We start from the raw sequence: 25,603 nt of genomic DNA, 5'->3' as shown, positions 1-25,603 counted from the left end.
TATTTCTCGAAGGCGACACAGAACTCGGCTAAGGTCAGCACGCGATTTGAATTTGTTGCGGAATTTTTCAAAATGATGATTATCAGTCCACAGTCCAAAGAGTGAAACGTTTCATTTTGTGGAACGGGAGAAATGAGGGATGCTAGATCGATGTTTGTACCTGTGAGAATTTGAAAGCGGAGGTTTGTAGACACTGAAGGTGGGTCCATAGCGACAGCATAGAGAGGAGCTGGGAGAGGAATTGTTTAAGCGAGTGTGAAGGACGAAGGCCTGAGGGGAGGAGATTTGAAACCGGAAAATTTTGCGGAGGCATCCTCATGCTCTGATTGATTCAGTAAATAGAATGTTTAGGGTGAAGGGGAGGAACTGAGGGAGGAAGCAACAAGGAGAGTTGTTGTTGCTGAAAGGGGGCGGCAGATGAATTGGCAGGAGCTGAGGTAAAAATAGAAATAAGATGGAGGAGAGAAGACTGGGGATAAAATCTTGCACCCGAGGAAGGGGTATTTGTTTGGGTGATGGAGGTTTGTGGGACAGATGGAGGGAAAAAAGGAGGATTCATAGTGACAAGGGAGGCAGAAGTGGTGGGCATTTGAAGTGAAGGAGGAGCTGAAATTGCAAGAGGCTGGGGTGTGGGGAGGGGAGGTTTGAGAAAAGGTAGCAGAGACACAAGGCAGTGAAAGTGCTGCAAGAGTTTGAGAGCGGGTAGAGAAGCACTGGAAAATTGTTTTGGGAGGAGCTTTCCTATAACTTTTTTGGCTGAGAAGGTACTTGTCGTAAAAATGGATTTTGGTGGATATATGAGAAAACGCCACGCTTGCCACTGAGAGGGCTTGGCAGAAATTGTTGACTGTCCATTTTGAAATATCCAGAATTGGAGGACTTGCCAGGTGAGAGTAAGATGAAGATGAAGCCTGAGCGATCAGGGGATGGGCTGAGGAAAGTTGAGGTGTTCTTGCGAGGAGAGAAAGGAGCCTTTGCTGGGTCTGACAACCCATGCGCTCTCGGGGAGATTCTGAAACAGGAAGGTTGGAATTTCCAGGTTTGGGCTGTGAGGGTGGCAGTGGAGTGTCGGGAGGATTGGAGAATTCGTCATCCGACGGGAAGAGTTCAAACTCCATAGAATTGGACATGTTTCTCGGTTTGAGGCGGGGCCAATTGCTGAAAGGACCATCACAGGGGAGAGGTAAGTGGCGGCTTATATATACTACAACTAATTAGTTGATTAGATGGGCAGGTTCCTACTGAACCTTCGTTTATTAACTTCATTAAGAGGAGATTGTGCATTCTGAGATGTCTGAGCTCTATTTTTTAAATGCCTGAAGAAACATTACCGTTTAATAAAGATTGGCAAACTATGACTGTGTGCTGAACTTTTTCTCTGCTGCTATGATTCTGTAAAATCAGAATGTACATACAGTACCTGGAGAAAATTTGGATCACATTACAGAAATGATTGGGATTGTGCTACTTTTGTACCTCCCACTCATTAGTAAGCCTGTAGGGAATCTGTATGGGCAGACCTTTACAGATGTCAGAAGTCTCTTGGATTTCCACAGGAATTAAAATCTGCAAATTCCTCATCCCTACCAGGTTTTTTCATTAAAGATTTTGGCTAATTGAACAATTTTTAAATGATTATGCTTTCAAGAACAGTGTATCACTCTAAACTCAGTTTAACCTTTAAACCATATTAAAATATAATCCCAGATCAGCACAAAACAGTCTGCAGATTCCACCTGGGCCTGCTTATTAGTAGCAAGACATGGAAATTTGCATTGCCATTTCAGCAACTTAATGGTTCGAGCAAATAGAGAGTTTGATTAAAATAAACTATGTGTATACTGTATAATACCATAGAAAAGAGCTTTAACATGACAATGGAAATCCAAATAGCACATACAGCCTAAAGTTGGTATATACTAAGCATGCAATATATACGTAACCCAGGTTAACTGAGATAAAAAATAAATGAGTATTCATTAATGTAAATTAATGAGATTTGGGGAATGAAAATTCAAATTTAATAACTGATGACACTATTGAACACAACATTACAGAATATATATACATAACTGAAATATTTCTAAATTTTATCTCTGAGTGTCTCAATTCTGGAGTGAGCTAATGTCCTGACCAATCAGAATGTGTGTTGGTTAGTCGCGCCCACTTGTTGAGCTAACAGACTGCAGAGGTCAGAGGAGAGAGTGAACGGGAGAAACATTAGATGAAAGCTAAATTTGCAGATGGAAAAAACTGAATATAACTTCGAGAATAGTTCTTAAAACTCTTCAAAACAGTTGAGAGAGAAGATCGTTCAGTAGGATCAACTATAACTTTGTACTTATGACAGTCGATGTGTTTATGAAGTCTTTGAGTAACCGAATGGTGGATATTCAGACGTGGTCAGGTTTTTTTGTCCAACTGGATTTTGATCTTGGTTTGATGGTGAGCCAACCTAAATCAAACTTTGGGAAGAAAGTAGAGGCTTCAGCCACAGAGTAAAGGACAGTATATTTTCTGTTTCTTTGCAAAAGTCAAAGGAATTCCATCACAAAGACTATGTTCCTCTCATAGGGGACTAAATCTTGAATACAGAAATTGAGGGGGAAAGAACTAATATCAGTATTTTAACCCTTTAGAAACTTAACTTCAATCCTTTTGATATTTGACTCTGATCCATTCTGAACTCATATTGAACTATTTGATATTGAACTCAAATCTTTTGATATTTATATTTGAATTGATTCTGATTACCTGTGTTATCTGAAATGGATCGATACTTTTGAATACTAAATTTGGTTTGGCTGAAACTGAACAAAATATTATTGTGCATTGTTCTTATACTTTGAGGGTATATTTACAGTGATATACATTGTCTGTCAGTGTTTATTTGATGTAATTTACTTTGTTGTTTTATGGTTTTTGGTTATTTTATTTTATTTCTGAGATACTACATATCTAAAGAACAAGGCCTAATAACAAAAAGGAAAAGTTCAGTAAAATAGTAAAATACTTACCCTAATACCATCTCCTTTCGTAATTGCCACCACCTCTATTCCTGAACCTGGATGTCTTCTGATCTGATTTGTTTTCTGAGCCAAAATTTAGTGTAACACAATCCGTTACAAATATTACACGGTTTTGGATTTGAGAACCTCTGGAAAACAAAAACAAATGGAATATGGTTGTAAAATTGAACAAGAAATACCATTATGTGCCTTAAAAATGATGCGTACCATTCAAAGAATTGCTATGCCATAATAATTGTTACTCTTTATAGGGTGTCAATAATAGATTCCAGGAAACCTGCATCAACATCAAAGCAAATACACTTTGTAATGTCTCTTTAAAGCTATTTCTGTAACACACATCCTACACTTAATCAAAAACTTTAATGTGACAGTACCCACCAGAACAGACAGAACCAGACGGATCACCACTTCAGTTTCATCACAAAACTGTGAATAATCTGAAAGTTAAAAGGGAGAGACAGCGCGAGAGAGACGAGATTTAAACAAATACTTTGTCAATGGCTACCTTTGTCAGATACAAAGTCCCAGTCAAAGCTCTGGCAGTAAAAAGCAGTTTGATGTACATTTCGTACTTATTGCATCTTTGATGTGTGGGACAGATCTCTTCTGTTTGAAGAAAGTTGTGTTGATGCTCGCCTGTGATCCTGGTGATGTACCTAGTTTGTAAGAATAAATTTGAATCTTTTTTATTATTATTTGAAATCAATGCAGTCTTTATTCTGTCTTTACTCCACTTCAAAAATTATTTCAGCCCAATGATCACAGCGCTCTTGCTGGGTAATATTCATATCATTCATATTAATATTTAGGGCCATTCCACTTACTTTCTTTTAAATATACAGTACATATACAAACCAACAAAAAGTATGCTGTACCGGCAATGATGTGAAAATGCCATCACAGTACCGACAGCTCTTTTTCACCTTATGTGCCAGAGAAACTAGCGCGCTGCCATCTTGAAAATGTTGTCTCGGGCACTCAAGGAACTGTATGGGATTATAAGTAAGCAGGAAACCGCGCACCCTGAGGCCACGTTCATTGTGACCGGGGACTTTAATAAAGCCAGTTTCAAATCAGTTGCACCAAAATACCACCAACACATTAGTTTTAACACACGAGGGGACCGGGTTTTGAACCATTGCTACTCTCCCTTCCGGAACAGCTACAAATCCCTCCCCCACCCACCATTTGGCAAATCGGACCACTCCTCCATTCTGCTTCTGCCCGCTTACAGGCAGAAACTGAAACAGGAAGCACCTACCCTCAGAACGATCCAGTGCTGGTCGGACCAATCAGACTCTACGCTACAAGACTGTTTTTTTCACGTGGACTGGGAGATAGCATAATGTGTTTCATCAGAAAGTGCGTAGAGGACGTCATTCCGACCAGAACAATACGGATCTATCCGAACCAGAAACCTTGGATTAATAGCGATGTTCGCGTGGCACTTGATGCACGGACCTCCGCTTTTAATTCTGGGAACGCAGAGGAGCATAAACAAGCCAGTTATGCCCTCCAAAAAACTATCAGAGCAGCAAAACGCCAGTACAGGAACAAGATTGAAGGACAGTTTAACACCACCAACTCTAGAAGCATGTGGCAGGGAATTAACATCATCACGGACTTTAAAGGGAATAAAAACTCCGCCGTGAACACTGCTGCCTCTCTCCCGGATGAGCTAAATCATTTTTATGTTCGTTTTGAGGGAAATAACACCGCCCTCGCGGAGAGAGCTCTCGCGGCCGAAGCTACAGAGGTTAGTTCACTCTCTGTCTCTGTAGCGGATATAACCCGATCCTTCCGACGGGTGAATATCCGCAACGTCACGGGTCCAGAGGGCATTCCGGACCGCGTCATCAGAGCGTGCGCGAACCAACTGGCTGGTGTTTTTACGGACATTTTCAACCTTTCCCTGTCTTTGTCTGTAGTCCCCACATGCTTTAAAACATCCACCATTGTGCCTGTTCCAAAGCAATCCAAAACAACTTGCTTAAATGACTGGCGTCCTGTTGCTCTGACCCCCATCATCAGCAAATGCTTTGAGAGACTAATCAGAGATTACATCTGCTCTGTGCTGCCTCCCTCACTGGATCCATTGCACTTTGCTTACCGCAACAACCGCTCCACTGATGATGCCATTGCATCTACAATACCTACTGCTCTCTCCCACCTGGAAAAAAAGAACACTTATGTGAGAATGTTGTTTGTAGACTACAGCTCAGCATTCAACACCATAGTGCCCTCCAAGCATGATGAGAAACTCTGGGCTCTGGGCTTAAGCAGCACGCTGTGCAGCTGGATCCTGGACTTCCTGTCAAGCAGACGCCAGGTGGTTAGAATAGGCAGCAACATCTCCTCATCACTGACCCTCAACACTGGAGCCCCGCAGGACTGTGTTCTCAGCCCACTCCTGTATTCCCTGTACACACATGACTGTGTGGCAACACACAACTCCAATGCCATCATTAAGTTTGCTGATGATACGACAGTGGTAGGTCTGATCACTGACAATGATGATACAGCCTACAGAGAGGAGGTGCACACTCTGACACACTGGTATCAGGAGCACAACCTCTCCCTCAATGTCAGTAAGACAAAGGAGCTTATGGTGGACTTCAGGATAAGAGATAGAGAACACAGTCCCATCACCATCAATGGAGCACCAGTGGAGAGAGTCAGCAGCTTCAAGTTCCTGGGTGTCCACATCACTGAGGAACTAACATGAAGCCCTTGTGAAGAAGGCTCATCAGTGCCTCTTCTTCCTGAGACGGCTGAGGAAGTTTGGAATGAACTGCCACATCCTCACACAGTTCTACATCTGCACTGTAGAGAGCATCCTGACTGGCTGCATCTCCGCCTGGTACGGCAATAGCACCGCCCACAACCGCAAAGCACTGCAAAGGGTGGTGCGAACTGCCAGAGACATCATCGGAGGTGAGCTTCCCTCCCTCCAGGACATATATACCAGGCGGTGTTCTCACTGCTACCACCAGGCAGGCGGTATCGCAGCATCAGGACCCGCACCAGAGCTTCTTCCCCCAACCAATCAGACTTTTGAACTCTTGATCTCCCACGATCAGAATACATCAGCACTGCACTTTATTACTCTTACTCTTATATATCACACCGGACTGTCATAAATTATATTATTATTATATTATATTCTCTCTTAACAACTTACTATCAACCGACAGCCTGAATGTCAATACAGTACAATACAACCTACTGTACATTCTATATATATACTATATATACTTTTTTATTGTATAATGTGTATTCTATATTGTGTGTATTGTATACTGTACATTATATGTTATTATTTGTATATTGTGTTGTGTGTAATTATGTGTATATTAGATTTTAAATTGTGTTGTAAATCTGATGTTTACTGTAATTGGTATATGTCTCATCACTGTCACGACTACTATGACCTCGGAACTGCACCCAAGAATTTCACACACTATTGCACTTGTGTATATGGTGGTGTGACAATAAAAGTGATTTGATTTTGATTTGATTTGACCACTGCTGACAGGGAATCACATCGAACCACATCTTTCTCAAACTCTCGCCGCTCAACAACAACAACAACAACAACAACAACAACAACAACAAACAATTGCGGTAAGTCATGGCATCCTCACATGTTAATGCCACATGTTTATTATAGCTTATTCCGTCAGCAGTGAGGGATTCGCATGTGATAAATGTAAGGAATTACTCAGGCTGACAAAGAAGCTTAATGAGTTAGAGACACGCATATGAGCGTTAGTGGAGGTCAGTGAGAAAGAGAAGCCAGTAGATACTGTTTCGAATGCGGGTAGTACAGTGAGCGACACACACACACACACACTTTGGTTTCAGCTCTAGAGCCCCTGCAGCAGGGCATTTGGGTGACGTCTCGGCGGCATACTCACTCAGCAAAGCGACAGCACTCTCCCGTTCCTGTTAGGGTTTCCAATCGATTCTCCCCACTGAGTGATGCACCCACTGAATATAATGTTGAAAGAACCTTAATAATTGGTGATTCTATTGTAAGAAATGTGGAAATAGAGACTCCAGCCACTATTGTTAAATGCATTTCCGGGACTCGAGCATCTGACATCAGATCAAATTTATAAGTGCTGGCTAAAGCTAAATGTAGATGTTCTAAAATTGTTATTCATGTTGGCACTAATGATGTCCGGCTTCGCCAGTCAGAGATCACTAAAGATAATGTTAAAGAGGTGTGTGAACTTGCAAAAACAATGTCAAAACACTGTAATATGCTCTGGCCCCCTCCCCGCTCATCGTGTTGAAGAGGTTTATAGTAGATTAGTGTCACTAAATGGCTGGATGTCTGAGTGGTGTCTAGGGAATAGCATAGGATTTATAGACAATTAGAAGAGTTTTTGGGGTAGACCTGACCTGCTAAAGAGAGACGGACTCCATCCCTCCAGGGAAGGTGCCGCTCACCTCTCTAGTAATTTGGTTCGTAGTCTTAATAGTGATAGTATTTGACTAACTAGGGCCCAGGTCAGGAATCAGACAATCTCGTTAATCCAAACATCTGCAAGCTGCCTTGAGATGTCACACAGGTCACGTAAACTACAACACATAGAGACTGTATCACCTAGATATCACATAGAGACTGTGTCTGTTCCCCGAACTACCATACACAAAACTCTCACTAAATCATTTAGAAAAAATATTGATTAAAGTCAACTTTTAAAAAAAACAAACAAACAAAAAAATAAGAATTGAAGATAAAAATCATATAAAGATAGAGCTACTAAACATGAGATCTCTTTCAACCAAAGCACTAATTGTAAATGAAATTATTACAGATCATTGTTTGGATGTGCTCTGTTTGCCTGAAACCTGTCTTAAACCGGATTAATATATTAGTTTAAATGAATCTACTCCCCCAGTTTATTGTTATAAACATAAGCCTTATCTGAAGGGTCAAGCAGGAGGTGTTGCTACAATTTACAGTGAAGTTTTTGGTGTTACTCAGAGGGCAAGATATAATTTTAAGTATTTTGAACTAATAATGCTTAATGTGACACCATCCAGATATGAATAAAAAATCTCTGTCATCTTTCACCCTTGCTACGGTATATAGATCACCTGGGCCATACTCAGATTTCCTTGGTGAATTAGCACATTTTCTTTCAGATCTTGTGAGCTTTAATTGTTGGTGACTTCAACATTCACATAGATATCTTGATGTAATAACAGAAAATATAAATACAGTCTTCTCTAGCACTCTTGATAGTGTCAGCCCCCTTCAATTAAAGAAAAAAGCCCTGCACCATGGTACAATGATCACACTCATGCTCTCTAGAGAGCAGCTAAGAAAATGGAGCGCAAGTGGAAGAATACAAAATTAGAAGCATTTAGCTGTGCATAGAAGGATAGTGTATGTAGCTATAGGCACTCTCTCTCGCTCCGCCTTGTTGCCACCCGCAGAGATGTAGCCGTAGGCAATTGCCTAGTTAATCCGGTTTGCATCCGCCCTGTGCGTGCACACACACACACACACACACACACACACACACACACACAGACAGAGACGGGTTTCTCCTTTTCTTCTTCTGTCTGCCAAATTAACTTTCTCTTTCGACTTCTACACTTAAATAGGATAAAGATGAAATGGCGTCCAACTCAGGTAAGTATCGAATTAGACCAAATAGATTTGAACTTTTAAAATCAAGAGTTATAGTAATTTCCAGCTTATTGAAATCTGACTGCAGGCATTGGTTTACTTAAGTTGTTTAATTTTAAGTTATTTCTATGTATTCTGACCTCCATGCTTAAAACAAGACCTGCAGTAAGCCCAAATGAAGAAGCCTAACTAATTAACTTCACACAATCGCTTTGATTAGGCCTGCCATGATTATTAAACAATCGTCTGATCGCAAATATTTGAGATAACCGTGATTATTGTGCACTTCACATTACAATCACATTTTAATGCCCAAAAAAGGGAATTTTAGGCAAATATATAAATGTCATCAAAGGCGCATTTGTGTGTCTCATTCAGTTGAACTCTGAGCGTCACTGAGCCGCACAGCAGATGTCAACCAGATCAGCTCCAGTATGAAAATTTAAACAAACAAATATAAACTTTGATAGTGAACGCAAAGCGCTCTGGTTTCACTTTAAACGATCATGTAATGGAAAATGTTCCTGGTCATTATGCATCCATACATGCTGTGTTAATGACAAACAGTGACACAGAAGAGACGCACACTTTATTTCTTTGGAGTGATGAAATGATGAAACAAAATAGAAATGTTTTGCCTCATGAGAAAAAAGGGCTCAAGTGTTTAATCAGAGCATTTAAATAACATGTGAAATTGAAGAAATTAGGACAGAAATATTTTACTATTGCATAATATAATACAATAAAAATATATTTGTAAAAAAATATATTTTAGTTTTTTTTATAACAAAAAAAATATATAATATAAAATATGTTGAGTTCCAAAAACAACAGTGTAAATATAAAATTGACCAAAACTAAAGCTGACCAAAAAGATAAACATATTTTAAGTATTTAGAAATGTTTTGATATATAAAACATTATTTTTCGTGTCATTCATTTAAAGCTTTAAGGAAATCATATATCCCTGTTTTATTATTTGATTTATATCTTTGAAGTTAAATATGAAATATGACAATTTCTATGACAACTAATCCTGAAAGCCCTAAAAGAGACAATTAATCATCATAAATCACAATTATTTGTTTGATAAACACACACACACACACACACACACACACACAGACAGACGGGTTTCTCCTTTTCTTCTTCTGTCTGCCAAATTAACTTTCTCTTTCGACTTCTACACTTAAATAGGATAAAGATGAAATGGCGTCCAACTCAGGTAAGTATCGAATTAGACCAAATAGATTTGAACTTTTAAAATCAGGGTGTTATAGTAATTTCCAGCTTATTGAAATCTGACTGCAGGCATTGGTTTACTTAAGTTGTTTAATTTAAGTTATTTCTATGTATTCTGACCTCCATGCTTAAAACAAGACCTGCAGTAAGCCCAAATGAAGAAGCCTAACTAATTAATGCTAGAAATGGTACGATGGAAAACATTTATTTATTTATCAAATGCAAATGTGAGTCAGTAAATTATCTTCCGCTCAGTGCATTAGTGTTTCAACAAAGCACATGCAGTTGCACAAAGCTGGAAGGGAATGAAGTTAGACTAGATCAGCTTTTTGACATAATGAGTTTGAAACAAAAGCGTAAACTATTGATTTATTTCAATAAGTTTATGGTAAATTAAATTATAGCTACATTAATTCTACCAATATATACAGTTGAGCAGTTACTAGAACAACAAAATGTAAAGTTGAGCAAATTCTGCCAGTGAACAATATAGCAAGTTAAATATGTACACCTATACATCAACAATCAACATACAAATCTCATCAATGGTGACAATCAACAATATATGCTGCAATGCATGCTGGGTACCATTGTTGAGATCTGTACTATGTGAACACCCATAATGGATAGTGGTATGAATGTGAAAATGAGTTTGTGGTTTGTCACCATTGTTGAATTTTGTATGCTGAGTCTTGATGTTTGTTTGTCTAATTCACAACTTTAAAATCATCCATCAAGGACAGCATCCAACCACTCTGACAAAGGAGATTTTCATTAACATATCCCTTATTCCATAGTGTTAATTATAGATCCACAGTTAACATCATAATCACATTGTATTGGAATGCAATTATTCCTTTGATGCTAACTCTTAATCCATCATCGTGATGCAGTTCCTACATCATATTATTTTGTGCTTGTTCTCTTGAACTGTACTTTTTGGATGATGATGTTTATTTGAGCAAGGTTGAAGTGCCTAACCAGTCAAAGCAATAATCACCATAATGGTGACTTCAAATGACACAAAAAGATATCAGCAACACTAAATTGAGACAAACCTATATTAATTATAAGTATATAACTTTTCTAAAACATACAAAGAGATTTATTTGCAGTTGATGTATATCTAAGGCTGTGTGGGTGTAAGACAGATTCAATTGTTGTGGTGTCTGCTGGTTTGATCTCTTGTTTTCTTGTTCTTGTTGTTCCCTTCTCTTTCCTTCAGTAGACTCAACTTGTTAACAGCAGGTGTCATCACTAATGATCAATCATCACTAACACAGTGTAGTTACTTTATTTAATTAACTAATCAACATTCAACTCTTCAGTATTACTAGATTACGGAAATCATATGGCCCTTCAGAAACTGTCTGACAAGTACCCCCACCCCCATCCCACATATTCTAACCTGCCCCGAGACCCGCCAGGCTTGAGGCGGCCCTGTTTGTAGTTTAATCAATGTTTGATTTGTAGTACTGTTTTTGTGTGTTCTCTGTTCCAGTGTGTGACTTAAGGGTTGTTCTGCTGGGGACGGATATAGTACAAAACAGCAGAGTGGGAAACTTCATATTAGGAAAAGCAGCATTTGAGATTGCAGGACCTCTGGCTAATGTGAAGCAGCACAGTAAGTGTGTCCGAGGAAAACTGAAGGATAGAGACATCACAGTCATCAACAGTCCTCAGCTGCTCCACCCAAATCTTGCAAATTATCAGATTGCAAAGGCAGTGAGAGAATGTGTGTCCCTGTCTACCCCAGGACCTCATGTGATCATACTCGTACTTCGGTACAATGACTTCAGTGAGGACGACTGCAAGAGAGTGAAATATGTACTGGAAGAATTCAGTGAGCAGGCGATTAAATACTCTATAGTGCTGACTGCTGAGGAAGATGACCAGAGCTGTGAATGTATTCATCAATTAATAAAGGAATGTGGAGGTGGACATATACAGTTTGATGAAAGAAAATCAGGGTGGCTTTCTGAGATGATTGAAAGGGTAGAAAATATACTCAAGGAAGAAGAGGACACGTTTCTTATCTGTGACTTATACGAGGATGCAGAAGGAATACCAGTGGATGAAGTACAGAGCAAATCTGAAGCCTTGTTCAAAGCAGAAGAAGATGAGGGGAATTCTGATCATGAAGATGATAGAAAAATGAAAGACGGCAATACAGAGCAAATGGAAATTGTTTCCCAAAGGAACATCTTGTGTAAGATTGAGGAGTGTCATTGACGAATGAGACATAGGCTACATTTCTCACACGAGCAAAATCCGTTAAACCGTTAAAAGTAGCAAGCGCACACCTAGATAGCACACGTAGATCTCCGAGATGTTTGTTTAAGAGCGTTTCATCTGGAAAGCACTGAGTTCTAATTAACATCAGCAAAATATCTTAAAATATCAGATTTACAAACATTCTAAATCATAAATGTCTCAAAGACATCTGCTGAATGTCTTATTGACATCCGAGAGGAAACGTCTTATAGCCTAGATGTATTGCAGAAGACCAAAAAAAAAAAAAAAACCCAATTAAATAAATAAAATAAAAAAACTGGTCCTTGATGAATTAACGGTAACTTTTTAAATAGTCCAAAAAAAAAAAATTTTTTTTTTTGCTAAAGCAGACTGCAACTCTGAAAAACAGATAAACAGCACCTATTTATTGTTTTTCTATTTTAAAAGCATTGACGAGCTGCTTAAAATATGTTCTTTTATAGTTTTTTCACAGTAAAATGCACAATAAAATATAAAGTTATTTTGGGCAGCAAAATGTTTTGTTTTATAATTTAATTATAGATTGGGTGACCAGACGTCTCGGTTTATTACATCGGTTTTTGGTAGGGTCACTGATTTTTTTTTCTTCACGATATTGTCTCTGGTATCGTTTGCAGAGAAAGAAAATCAATTTTGTTGTGTTGCACGTTGATTTGATGATACATTCATTCTAGTCTTCAGCAGATCAGCTGAAATGTGACTGGATTCCATGGCAATGACGTCATGCACTTGGCACGCGCTCTATGTCGTCCTGTCAGTTAGCACAAATGCCCAAAATAATGCAAAACGCGTTTTCAACAACGAGCCGAAAGAAGCCGATCAATTTCTGCAGTTTTTACATACAGGGATGCAAACTACTCACCTTTCAGCTAGTCACATTTTCTGAAGCTAATTTGCCCAATTTTTTGGATGAAATTTTCTACATTAACCTTATTAAAATCACTTGAAAGGGTTACTTTTAACCTAAACACTTAAAAAAAAAGCTTTAAATATAACAAAAGATTTAATACAACAAACAAATCAACAGACATTATACATCTGGAACACCTGCTATGACTTTATCGCCTTTTTCACCACTCCCAATTTGCATCCCTGTACATAGTACAAGCACTTAAATGTTGAGATGTGGGGATTGTATTTTGAATTTTAGGTTTCAATGTTGTGAATTTTGTCTTAAAATGTGTACCTGGCATGACAAGTCTGTTCATAATTACACATGCAATATGACATTTTATGGATAGTATAGGCTACATGGAATTTCTACATTAAAAAAAATGCTAAAATGTGGTTAAATCATGAAAAACAGAATATGAAATAAGATTTTCACAAACTATATATACAGTGAAGTGCAGAAGGACTATACGTTTTCACACCCCTTTCAGAATGTATCCAAATATAAGAGGTAAAATATCATATTTTTTTTATGTAGTACTGCCCTTCAAAAGCTACATAATCCAAAATGTACTGTAATTTACACAAATCATCCTTTTCAAAAGTTTGCATCCCCTTGGTTCTTGTGTTACCTTTTGTAATAGTGGTGTATGTGTCCATCAATTGTCCTAAGTGTCAAAAGCTGGGTGTCTATATCATTTAGCCACTGTTGGGAAGAACTCATATGTGCAGAAGACGCTGGGAAACCAAAGAATGGACAGTAGTTGGTGGATTTTTCTTAAGAAAAGTGGGCAGCTTCACGTCATATGGGGTTATAACAACACAGGTTTGAGTTAAGAATGACTGAATTTCCATTTTTAGATGAACTAATCCTTTAAGAACCAAGGGAATGTAAACTTTTGAACAGAATCATTTGTTTAAATTCAGTTACTATTTTGTCTTGTGAAATATACTGTATGTGAGTATCTGTTGTCAAATAGCTTTTTCAAGGTTGTACTAAATAAATGTTTATGATTCTCTTATTTTTTTTTAAACGATAACACACGGATGCATCAGGGTTTTAGGTGCACAAGCAGTGCGCAGAACCGCCCCGCATTGTGCCATTTTTCCGTGAATAAAACTAGACAATCATGTCTGTGTTAAATGGCCCTTATATTAGCTGTAGGCTTTTCCAATATTTTCAGATGTAGCATTTGCCGTCAAATTGTGAGATGGAACTTCTCAGCGAATGCTAATTACTACTGTGTTGACTCATTATTTTCCCAAAGCAGTCAGCAGATAGAGAAGACAGGAATCTCAGTATAGACTATTATTTCTTTAGATAGGGATCATTTTAGATAAAACTAAACTAAATTGAATGGACAAATTGAAAATGAAGCAAAAATAAAAACTAAATTAACATAACCTTGGTTGTAATGACTAACGCAGCCTTCATTTTCATTAGTCTATGTCTGAGTGGAGGGGGAAAGCAACAAATAACTGAAATGTCAACAGAACGCAATAAGAAGTGTGTTGAAGGACAGTTTTTCATACACAAAGCAAATGCTTTCATTCTGATACCACTTTGAAGTTTGTTTGGCAGGATACTAATCATATATATATATATATATATATATATATATATATATATATATGAAATGTAACAGAGGTTATTTTGTTAAATTTATCTAGACAAATTGTTTTTCTTAGTTGTGAAGGTTAAAATATGGATGTTGAGTTTACGGTTACAATTTGAATTCAGATTCATGAACAGATTCATTCATACTTGACTTGGACTCGGCCTGTTATGGACTCGGTCTTGAGTCCAATTCTGCCCCTTTTGAGCTCGGACTCGACTCAGACTTGACTAAGGTGGACTCAAACCCAACACTAGTTCCTAGCAACATGACTAATGAAGTTTTCTCTTTTTCAGGTTCAAGAGAGATATCAGATGATGTAAGGATTGTGTTACTGGGAAAAACTGGAGTTGGGAAGAGTGCAGCAGGAAACATCATCTTAGGGAGAGAAGCATTTAAAGCAGATGTGTCTCAAGAGTCAGTTACCAAAGAGTGTCAGAGAGAGACAGTTGAGATCAATGGCAGATACATTACTGTGATTGACACTCCCGGACTGTTTGATACTAAACTTAATGAAGAAGAGATCCAGAGAGAAATCACTAATTGCACCTCAATGACATTACCAGGACCACATGTGTTTCTCTTACTCATACCACTGGGACGTTTCACTCAAGAGGAGAAAAAATCTGTAAAGATAATTCAAGAAACTTTTGGTGAAAACTCTTTAATGTACACCATAGTGCTCTTCACCAGAGGAGATGATCTGAAGAACAAGTCCATTGAAGATTACCTGGGAAACCTTGAATCTGCTTTGAGGAACCTCATTAAACAGTGTGGCAACAGATATCATGTGTTCAATACTAAAATGACTAGAGATCATACACAGGTTTCTACTCTACTACAAAAAATAGATGCAATGGTGGCAGCAAATGGAGGGAGTTACTACTCATGTAAGATGTTCAGACAGATGGAGAGAGATCTACAGGAAAAACAAATAGAGATTCTAAGGGACAAAGTGGAGCAGCTGAGCAGAGAAAGAGAAGAACTTCTGGCCAACCAAGAAAAAGAGATAGAGACAATGAAGATAAAATTGGAAGAAGAAAGACAAAATCATGACAAAGAAAGGAGGAGAATTGAAGTCGAATTTAGAGAAAACCAAGAACAATACAAGAAAAAATTAGAGGAGCAGCTGACAAAAACCCAGGAACTGAAAATAGAAGGAGAGCAAATACAGAGACAGCAAAAGGAAACACTGAAACGGATGCAAGATAATGAAAGGAGGATGATGGAGGAAAAACAAAACTGGAACAAACATCGTGAGATACTTGAAGAGAAAATCAAGAATGAGAAATATCTAAATGAAAAACAATGTAAGATTTATGAAGACAAAATTAAGTTAATAGAACAAAAGAGGCAAGATGTACTAGAGAGCGTTAAATATGTGGATTATGAAGAAGACAGAAGAAAAGACTTGGAAAACATGAAAATGTGCTGTTCTCAAAGGGTAAGTGATCAATGACTTGCTATCTCAATGTTGACTGGGACATTGTTGTAAAGAATGGCACTGCAGTGCAGCTTATAATTGCAATAAAAAATTGCTGCTGGCCTCAGTGAAAAAAGATGAGCTGACAATGCAAAATAAAAATGTAAATATTAGAAGACTTTATTTTTGTCACACATAACACATTTGCACATGTACAATGAAATTATTATTTTTTTCACATATCCCAGCTAAGCTGGGGTCAGAGTGCAGGGTCAGCCATGATATAGTACCCCTGGAGCAGATAGGGTCAAGGGCCTTGCTCAAGGGCCCAACAGTGGCATTGTCACATCCACACTGGACTCCCTCTCTCACTCCATGCTCCGCTCTCTCTCCCTAAAGCAATTATCACTCACATCAGAGCCCAGTCCTGCACTCAATCATCACTTCTATAAATCCTCACCCCGCCACTCTATCCACATCTAGTTTCCGTGAGGAACACTTAGACTTACCTGCTCCACTTCCGTACGTGAAACTCCAGTTGTTTACCCTATATTCCTCGTCTCCACGATTCCCAAGGACTCATCTTCTTCCTCTGACTTCCTGGATTGGATCTCCTTCTGCAAACTCCCTACAAACACTACCTCTGTCATTAAAATTAAGTTACCGATCTCTCCTTTAACATTTGATTCGCCTAAGATCTTCTCCATCAATAAAGCTCCCGCTATTGGGTTCAACCCTCCCTCTGTGTCTGTTGTGTTGTGACAGAAGACTAGACCACCAATAGGACTCAGCGGGGGCTTCTAATTTCCCACCAAGCACCGAGCACGCTCATCAGAAGTATGGAGCTGACTGGTGCGCTTTTGGAACTTTTCAAACAAGATCTTCCTCTCCTGGATTACACTTCAAAGTTCTGTCAACTCGTCACCGCAACCACCATATCAGACTCCTACCTCAAGTCCATCTATGGGATGGGACAAAATTTCCACTGAATTACAGCCCTTCTGTAGGTAGGGAGTCTTTCCTTTGAGGAATATGTACTAGCAAAGCTGGCCATCCATTACCCCTCGCTAGTATCGAACCCTAAGGTAACTCCTCTCCATACCTTTCCCCAAAATACATTTTTGGAGGTGGCTCTCCCCCTCCAAGCTCCGTTGGTCAATTCCCCCACGGTGCTTACCTCGTTGTGTTTAGCACCATCTTCTAAGGTGATTGATCCCCCACTGATATCGGTACGTTTGGCCATGAAGGCCGTTCCTCATGGGATATCAGCACCCACACCTGCCACAGTTAATGAGCCAGCACCCACGACTGCCATGGTTAACGAGCCAGCGCCCATGCCTGTAGCCTCAACCGTCCCAGAGCCAATGCCTATAGCCTCGACTGTTCCCGTAATAATGCTCCCAGCTGTCCAGAAAAGGAGAAGGAAAGGGACACCTGCTCCCCAGTCACTGCCAGTGCTCAGGACCACGGAGGTCGTTCCCCAGCCACTGCCAGTGCTCACGACCACGGAGGCCATTCCCCAGTCACTGCCAGTACTCACGACCACGGAGGACGTTCCCCAGTCACTGCCAGTGCTCACGACCATGGAGGCCCCTCAAGCCTCTCACGGTTCCGCCCTCCACGGCTTCGCCCCTCGAGCCTCTCACGGATCCGCCTTCCACGGCTTCGCCCCTCAAGCCTCCCATGGCTCCGCCTTCCACGGCTCTGCCCTTTGAGCCTTCCATGGCTCTGCCTCCCATGGCTCCACCCCTCGAGCCTTCCACAGCTCCACCTTCCCTGGCTCCACCTCCAATGACTCCGCCTTCCGTGGCTTCACCCCTCAAGCCTCTCACAGCTCCGCCTTCCTTGGCTCCACCTTCCTTGGCTCCTCCCGTCGAACCTCTCCTGGCTGGGCTGGAGGAACCGGATCAGACTTGACCAACAGGATGTGCACGCACCTAACAGGGAAACATCCACAACAAACTGGCACAGGACAGAAAACACAATGAGGTTAAATAGGGAAGGAAATTAGGAGGGTAACGAGGGAAGGCAGGTGAGGCAAATTAATTATGGTAACAAAGGAGGCGGGGTATCACTCATGACTGAACTGACACGAGTGCACACGACAATGAGAAAACACTAAGCCAAGTGCACTCACACAACAAATGACAAGACATAGGAACACATGGTTTGTTTGGTTTTCATTGCCATGTGTTCACACAACATGACACAATAAATGAATGTCAGAATTCAGCCACAAAAGATATAAACAAACCAACAGAAGTGGCTGAACCTTGACACAAAATGCTTCTTTCTTTTTGTAAAGCTCCTTCTTTCCTAAATTATTTGTGAAATATTAATTACCATATTACTCACGTATGCCTATAAACATCTTTTTTTCTAATTTCACGGTTTATTTGTACATTCTCTCTGTTAAAGTGACACAATAACAAATTACTACTTATATATAAATCTCATGTGTATTAATTTACAGGGAGATGAAACTGCCCCAAGCCCAATGCCTGAAACCAATGAGGACCAAAGCCTGGACCAAGAGCTCAAAGACCTCTTGAATAGACTAGCTTTGACAAACATGCAATATAATAAATTGAAGACAACAGACATTCTTGCAATCACTTCATTTCAAACCCAGGAGCCACAAAAAGAGACTGAACTGGTAAACTCATTCCTACAAAAGCTGCTGAACATGGACTACAGAGCAAGATACACTGTCATAAAGCAGGAAGGGAAAGAAGACCAAAAAACACCTACCACCAAGAAAGAAGGCGAGGAAGAGGGAGCAAACTACAACCCTACTGTTCTCTCAGGGAATCACTACAGTACTCACCCAATGGATGTTCAGATGGCTGTGTTTCACTGTGCTGATGGTTTCTTAAAGCAGCTAATGGTGACTAAACTCTCACAGTGTCAGTATGCTCTGCCTCTGCTTGTACCTGATCCATTCACACAACACATTGAGTTCCCTCTCTGGACATTTCGGCAAATCAGCAAGAGCTGGAAAGCAACAGATGAAACAGGTCAAACATGTTGCCGTTTCCAGCCAGTCTATAAGGCAGAAACTCCAATGGTGGCTTTCTTCAGGTTTGGCTCTCTGTCGTCATCCAAATCTCAGCTGATGAACTCCCTCATTAATGAGAAACACAACACGTTCTTCCACAGGAACTGTCCAGGCAGCAGCAGAACCAGAGTACTGATGGATGGAGTGGTGGAGATCGCTTGGTATTGTCCCTCTGGGACAAAGACAGATACATTTTCTGACTGTGTTGCATTCTGTAATCTCCATGGTGATGCAGGAGCCAACGAGAAACAATATGAGATTTTGATCAAGATGGCTTCTATGAATGTCCTATTTTTACCTGATTTTGGACAGAGCAACCACTACAAGGGCTTGGTAAGATCACTCTTCAAATCTCCTCAGCCCCTCATTTGTCTGCTCACTGAGAATAACTGTGATAAAACTAAACTGGGAGGTGGAAAATTCATAATTGGTCTTTTGAACAAAAACCAATCTGATGTATCTTATCAGATAAGGGAGACTATCAAAGTGGGATTGAGGGTGCAGAATAAGACATTTAAACTTGAAGATGTGGCCCAACACACAGGAATCAGAGTAGATGAGGATGATCCAGAGAGCCAGAAAGGGAAAGATGCAGCACTCCAAATTATGGGACTATTTGATGGAAAGGAACCATCAACAGTGAAAGAAACAAACCTGCCCTGTCAGGGGAATCTGTGGGATGAATGGTGTAAAATGAACAAAAAACTACATTGTTTAGGAGGAGAAAATCTAGAGGAAGATAAAAGTACCAAACTGAAGCTCATGAGAACTATAAGAGAAAAGCAAGTGGCACAAGGGTTGAGTGAGTTCATTGTGATGTTTATTGAAAAACTGAAATCACAGAGAGACAATGAAAAAAGCTATTTTCTGATGTGGATGCGAAATCTGTTGGATGATTTCATTTCAGATGAGCGCTGTAGGCTTCATAAGGAGTATGATATGAAATGGAATGAAGTCTCAGCTTTGAAAAAGATGCCTGATCAACTAGACCAACTACAGATTGAACAAACAATTCTGGAAAAAATATCAGAGCAAATCAATAAAACAACCTTTGGCTTAGAGCACATCCTGAGAGAGATTGGTCAGATATATGAATCATGGTCATCTGTGAAGAGGAACAAGAAAGGCCTGCAGTTTGACTTGTTTTCTCTGCCGAGACTTGCAGCAGAGATGATGATCTCTGGAATTCCAATAGAGCTGATGGATGGAGATGCTGCTCATATTCCTTTGACCTGGGTTACTGCTGTTCTAGATGAACTCGTCAAGAAACTGGAAGACCAGAGTGTCTTTGTGCTGTCAATTTTAGGCATTCAGAGTTCTGGGAAATCAACCATGCTGAATGCCATGTTTGGACTCCAGTTTGCAGTCAGCGCTGGCAGGTGCACCAGAGGAGCTTTCATGCAGCTGGTCAGAGTGTCAGAGGAGATGAAAGAAGAGCTGAAGTTTGACTATATTCTGGTGGTTGATACTGAGGGGCTTCGTGCACCAGAACTGGATGGCAGGTCAACAAGATGTCGTGACAACAAAATGGCCACATTTGTTGTTGGTCTTGGAAATATGACTTTGATCAACATCTTTGGAGAAAACCCTTATGACATGCAGGACATTCTGCAAATTGTTATTCAGGCCTTCCTGAGGATGAAGCAGGTCCGACTGAATCCCAGCTGCATGTTTGTGCATCAGAATGTTTCAGACGTCACAGCTGGAGAGAAAAACATGGAAGGAAGGAGACGACTGCAAGAGACACTGGATGAAATGACTAAGCTCGCTGCCATAGAGGAAGTGTCAGATGCAGACTGTTTTAGTGATGTCATTGCATTCGATGTTCAGAACGATGTGAAGTATTTTGCACAGCTATGGGAGGGCAGTCCGCCAATGGCACCACCAAACCCACACTACTGTGAAAATGTTCAAGAGTTAAAGCAAACTATTCTTTGTCATGCCTCAAAATCAAATGGCATGATGCTGACTCACCTAAAAAAACGCATCCAAGATCTCTGGGAGGCTTTGCTTAGTGAACAATTTGTCTTCAACTTCAAGAACTCTCTGGAAATCGCAACTTATAGGAAACTAGAGACCGAATACAGCAAATGGACCTGGAGTCTTCGGAGTGCCATGCTGGAAATTGAAAACACACTACATAACAATATAGAAAATGAAGTGATTCGGGAGGTCAAGGAAACTGATCTTCAAAAAAAACTATATGTGCAAAGTGAAGGAGTGAAAAAGACAATGTCAGAATTTTTTGAGAAAGACAGAGATGCAGTTATGCTGAACCAATGGAAAGCCTCATTTGAAATAAAAATCCAAGAGCTTCAAGGGAACATTTTGAGGGAAACAAAGAGGAAATTAAACGATGTTCTCCAGCAGCGTGACTTGAAGAAAAAGATTGATGCTCAGAGGACACATCATGAAAACACTCTCTTTGAAAAGAGCAAAGAACTTGCTTTGAAACTTAAAGAGCAAGCAAAGGAAGAAAATATAATGAAAAAAGAGTTTGATTCCTTTTGGGAACAGCAGGTGGAAGAAATAATCCGAGATACTCCACCAGTCAAATCTATTGACATAATAAGAGATGTCAAAGAACTCCTCAATGACATTTATCAAAGTATACCTGTAGACCATGAGAAAAAGAGCAGTAAATACAGTGATATGTGCTCTGTGCCAAGCTATTCCGAATATGTACAGTTAAAGAAATCCAGAGGAGTTGCAGGATCTTTCAAAAATGCCTACAACGGAGCTAAACAGATGTTTGGTCATGCTTTATCTAATGAGGATGAAGTCCAGATAAGAACCTTAGTCACAGGCATTACTGAGCAGACAGATAAAATGATTATGTCATTTAGCATTGCAAAAATGGGCTACAACATTAGCTGCATTCAACAACTTGTAGATTACATAAAGACACGATTAAAAAAACACGAGGACGGGCTGAAAGGAGTGAAATATGTGTTCAAGAGAGAATTCTTCATTGATTTGGTACTTTGCATATGTCAAAGGGCAAAGAAGACATTCGCTGACCAACACAAAATGTTCAGGGAAGTCAATGATCCTGTTCTTTATTCTGAGAGGAAGAGGGAAGAGTACTACAGAATTTTCCAGAAATACTGTCGAGGGGCAACATCAGCTGCCATTTTTGGTGAATTTATTTGTAATAAACTTAAAGATCCAATTCAGCAGCATGTCTACAAAAAAACCGCCAGAGAGTTGACAGATGAAATGAAGACAAACTGTGAATCGCTGAATGGGAACAGATCTAACCTAGAGAAACACATCCTCAAGACAATGGCAGAAAAGAAGAATTTTGACACATACATGACCTACATACATAATCCCAGAAATCACTTCAAGAATTTCATCAGGGATGAAGTAAGTCAGTACATCACTGAAAGATTCCAAGATAGTGTTCAACCCAAGATGCAAAATGGCATCATGCCGCTGCAGCAGCAGATCATATCCGCAGTACATGAATCCACCAAACAGGCTCAAGAGATCAATGGAGATGTCAATTTGTGGTTGATTTATTTCACACACCAGCTCTCTGATGTGCTTATATTCTCTATAAGTGATCTCAGTGGAGTGAATCATGATGACGTTGATGTCAGCCTCCTAGAAGATGTGATAAAAGAAGAACTACCTTCTATAATATCTGAAATAAGCAGCAAATATAGTACAGAAACATTTCCAGTAAATCTAGACTGCACAGACAGGCCAGATGAGATTCTGATTGATCACTTTTGTCAGTGCTGCTGGGTTCAGTGTCCTTTCTGTGCAGCCATCTGCACCAACACGATGGAAGACCATCCTGGAGATCATAGAGTGCCTTTCCATCGTAATATTGGACTGAATGGGTGGAATTACAGAGGAACAACAAACCTATCTATCAGCATCTGCACATCAGCAGTGGCCAGTGATCGATGTTTTTTTCCAAATGACTCCCATGTTAAATTCCCATGGAAAGAATACAAAAAAGCTGGTCGTAAATATGCTAGCTGGAGCATCACTTCTGACCTATCTGAGCTGCCGTACTGGAAATGGTTTGTGTGCCAATTTCAGAAAGATCTGGAAAAGTACTACAATAAAACCTTTGAGGGAAGCGGGAGGATTCCAGATGAATGGAGACTGTACTCTAAAGAGGAGGCTGTTGAAAGTTTGGATAAATACATTTGATGGAAAAGATAAAGAATGAGACTCTAGGATCTTGATACACAAGACAAGTTTGAAATGAGTTTCTGTTCCACACTACAGTGACTGTGAAATATATACTAAACTCAATATAAACCGCCTTAAATATAAACTGCTTGTAGCAAAGAAGCACTTCACAGAATAGTTTAAAACGTATAATGTTAATATTTAATCAAAGTATTCTATTCTTCAGAAGCAACTGTTTTACACTTTATCACAGACGATATATGAATATTATATTTTGAGAAAAATATATTATACTTATAGGGGACGAATCTCATTATTAATAACTAAGGGTACTTCTTTTTTAACTTTTTTTCTTCATAATTTCCTGATTCTGAAAGTTCTGTTTGTTTAAATACTTAAAACTACAGAATGTGCTGAATAATGAATGATAATCTAAATTTTAAAAAATGTCATTAAAACCAATGACAGGTGAATTGAAAATTTCATGTACAACAGTCTCTAGAATTTACTCAGAATGTTGCAAAACACAAAAACATCCAGTGAGGGCAGTTCTGTGGACTGAAATACCTTGTTGATGAGAGAGGTCAACAGAGAATGACCAGACTGGTTTGAACTGACAAAGTCTACGGTAACTCAGATAACCGCTCTGTACAATTGTGGTGAGAAGAATAGCATCTCTGAATGCTATTCTGAGATGCGGGTTGGCGCTGTTTTGGCGGCACGAGGGGGAGCTACACAATATTAGGCAGGTGTTTTAATGTTGCGGCTGATCGATATATATATTGGTATACACTGGCGGCCAAAAGTTTGGAATTTTGTACAGATTTTGCTGTTTCGGAAGGAAATTGGTACCTTAATTCACCAAACTGGCATTCAACTGATCACAAAGTATAGTCAGGACATTACTGATGTAAAAAACAGCACCATCACTATTTGAAAAAAGTACTTTTTGATCAAATCTAGACAGCAGCCATCACTCCTTATCCTTGAGTAATCATGCTAAATTGATCATTTGGTACTAGAAAATCACTTGCCATTATATCAAACACAGCTGAAAGCTATTTGGTTCCTTAAATGAAGCTTAACATTATCTTTGTGTTTGTTTTTGAGTTGCCACAGTATGCAATAGACTGGCATGTCTTAAGGTCAATATTAGGTCAAAAATGGCAAAAAAGAAACATCTTCCTCTAGAAACTCATCAGTCAATCATTGTTTTGAGGAATGAAGGTTATACAATGCTTGAAATTGCCCCAAAAAAACTGGAGATTTCATACAAAGGTGTACACTACAGTCTTCAAAGACAAAGGACAACTGGCTCTGGCAAGGACAGAAAGAGATGTGGAAGGCCCAGATGTACAACTAAACAAGAGGATAAGTACATCAGAGACTCTAGTTTGAGTAATAGACGCCTCACATGTCCTCAGCTGACAGCTTCATTGAATTCTACCCGCTCAACACCAGTTTCATGTACAACAGTAAAGAGAAGACTCAGGGGTGCAGGCCTTATGGGAAGAATTGCAAAGAAAAAGCCACTTTTGAAACAGAAAAACAAAAAGAAAAGTTAGTGTGGGCAAAGAAACACAGACATTGGACAACAGATCATTGGAAAAGAGTGTTATGGATCTTAACCCCATTGAGCTTTTGTGGGATCAGCTAGACTGTAAGGTGCGTGAGAAGTGCCCAACAAGACAGCCACATCTATGGCAAGTGCTACAGGAAGTGTGGGGTGAAATGTCACCTGAGTATCTGGACAAACTGACAGCTAGAATGTCAAGGATCTGCAAAGCTGTCATTGCTGCATGTGGAGGATTTTTTGATGAGAACTCTTTGAAGTAGTTTAAGAAGTTCTGAACATTTATTTCAACATTATTAATGTCCTGACTATACATTGTGATCAGTTGAATGCTACTTTGGTGAATAAAAGTACCAATTTCTTTCCATAAGAGCAAAATCTGTATATTATTCCAAACTTTTGGCCGCCAGTGTGTGTGTGTATATATATATATATATATATATATATATGTTCTATGCTCCAAAATAAAATGCCACTATCATCATGTTTGTGTAACAGCTGTTGGTTAAACAAGTGAACACAATAAAGTGACCTTTAAATATAAAGGTTGGGTCAAATTTGAACATTTATATTGGGGCACTTGGTGACATGTGTTTTATTTGTTGTAATTTTAGATCAATAATGAATTACAATTTCTGTTGGCCAAAACAATGGTTTGATATTTTTGCAAGCTACCTTTAAAATTTTTTACTTTT

General features: G+C 39.4%; 1 protein-coding gene across 1 annotated transcript; it reads left to right on the top strand.

Moving 5' to 3' along the window:
• Positions 1 to 6,954: 6,954 nt before the first annotated feature.
• LOC127418536 (interferon-induced very large GTPase 1-like) lies at positions 6,955 to 25,372 on the top strand (the record flags this gene model as incomplete). Its single annotated transcript, XM_051659116.1, has 5 exons — positions 6,955 to 6,979; positions 11,423 to 12,130; positions 14,999 to 16,146; positions 18,599 to 20,115; positions 20,185 to 25,372. Coding segments are annotated over 5 exons (6,567 nt in total), but the record flags the coding sequence as incomplete, so codon positions are not given.
• Positions 25,373 to 25,603: the final 231 nt, after the last annotated feature.

The sequence above is a fragment of the Myxocyprinus asiaticus genome, chromosome 28 (genome assembly GCF_019703515.2).
Source record: "Myxocyprinus asiaticus isolate MX2 ecotype Aquarium Trade chromosome 28, UBuf_Myxa_2, whole genome shotgun sequence".
NCBI lineage: Eukaryota > Metazoa > Chordata > Actinopteri > Cypriniformes > Catostomidae > Myxocyprinus > Myxocyprinus asiaticus.
This window is presented reverse-complemented; position numbering and strand designations above follow the sequence as displayed.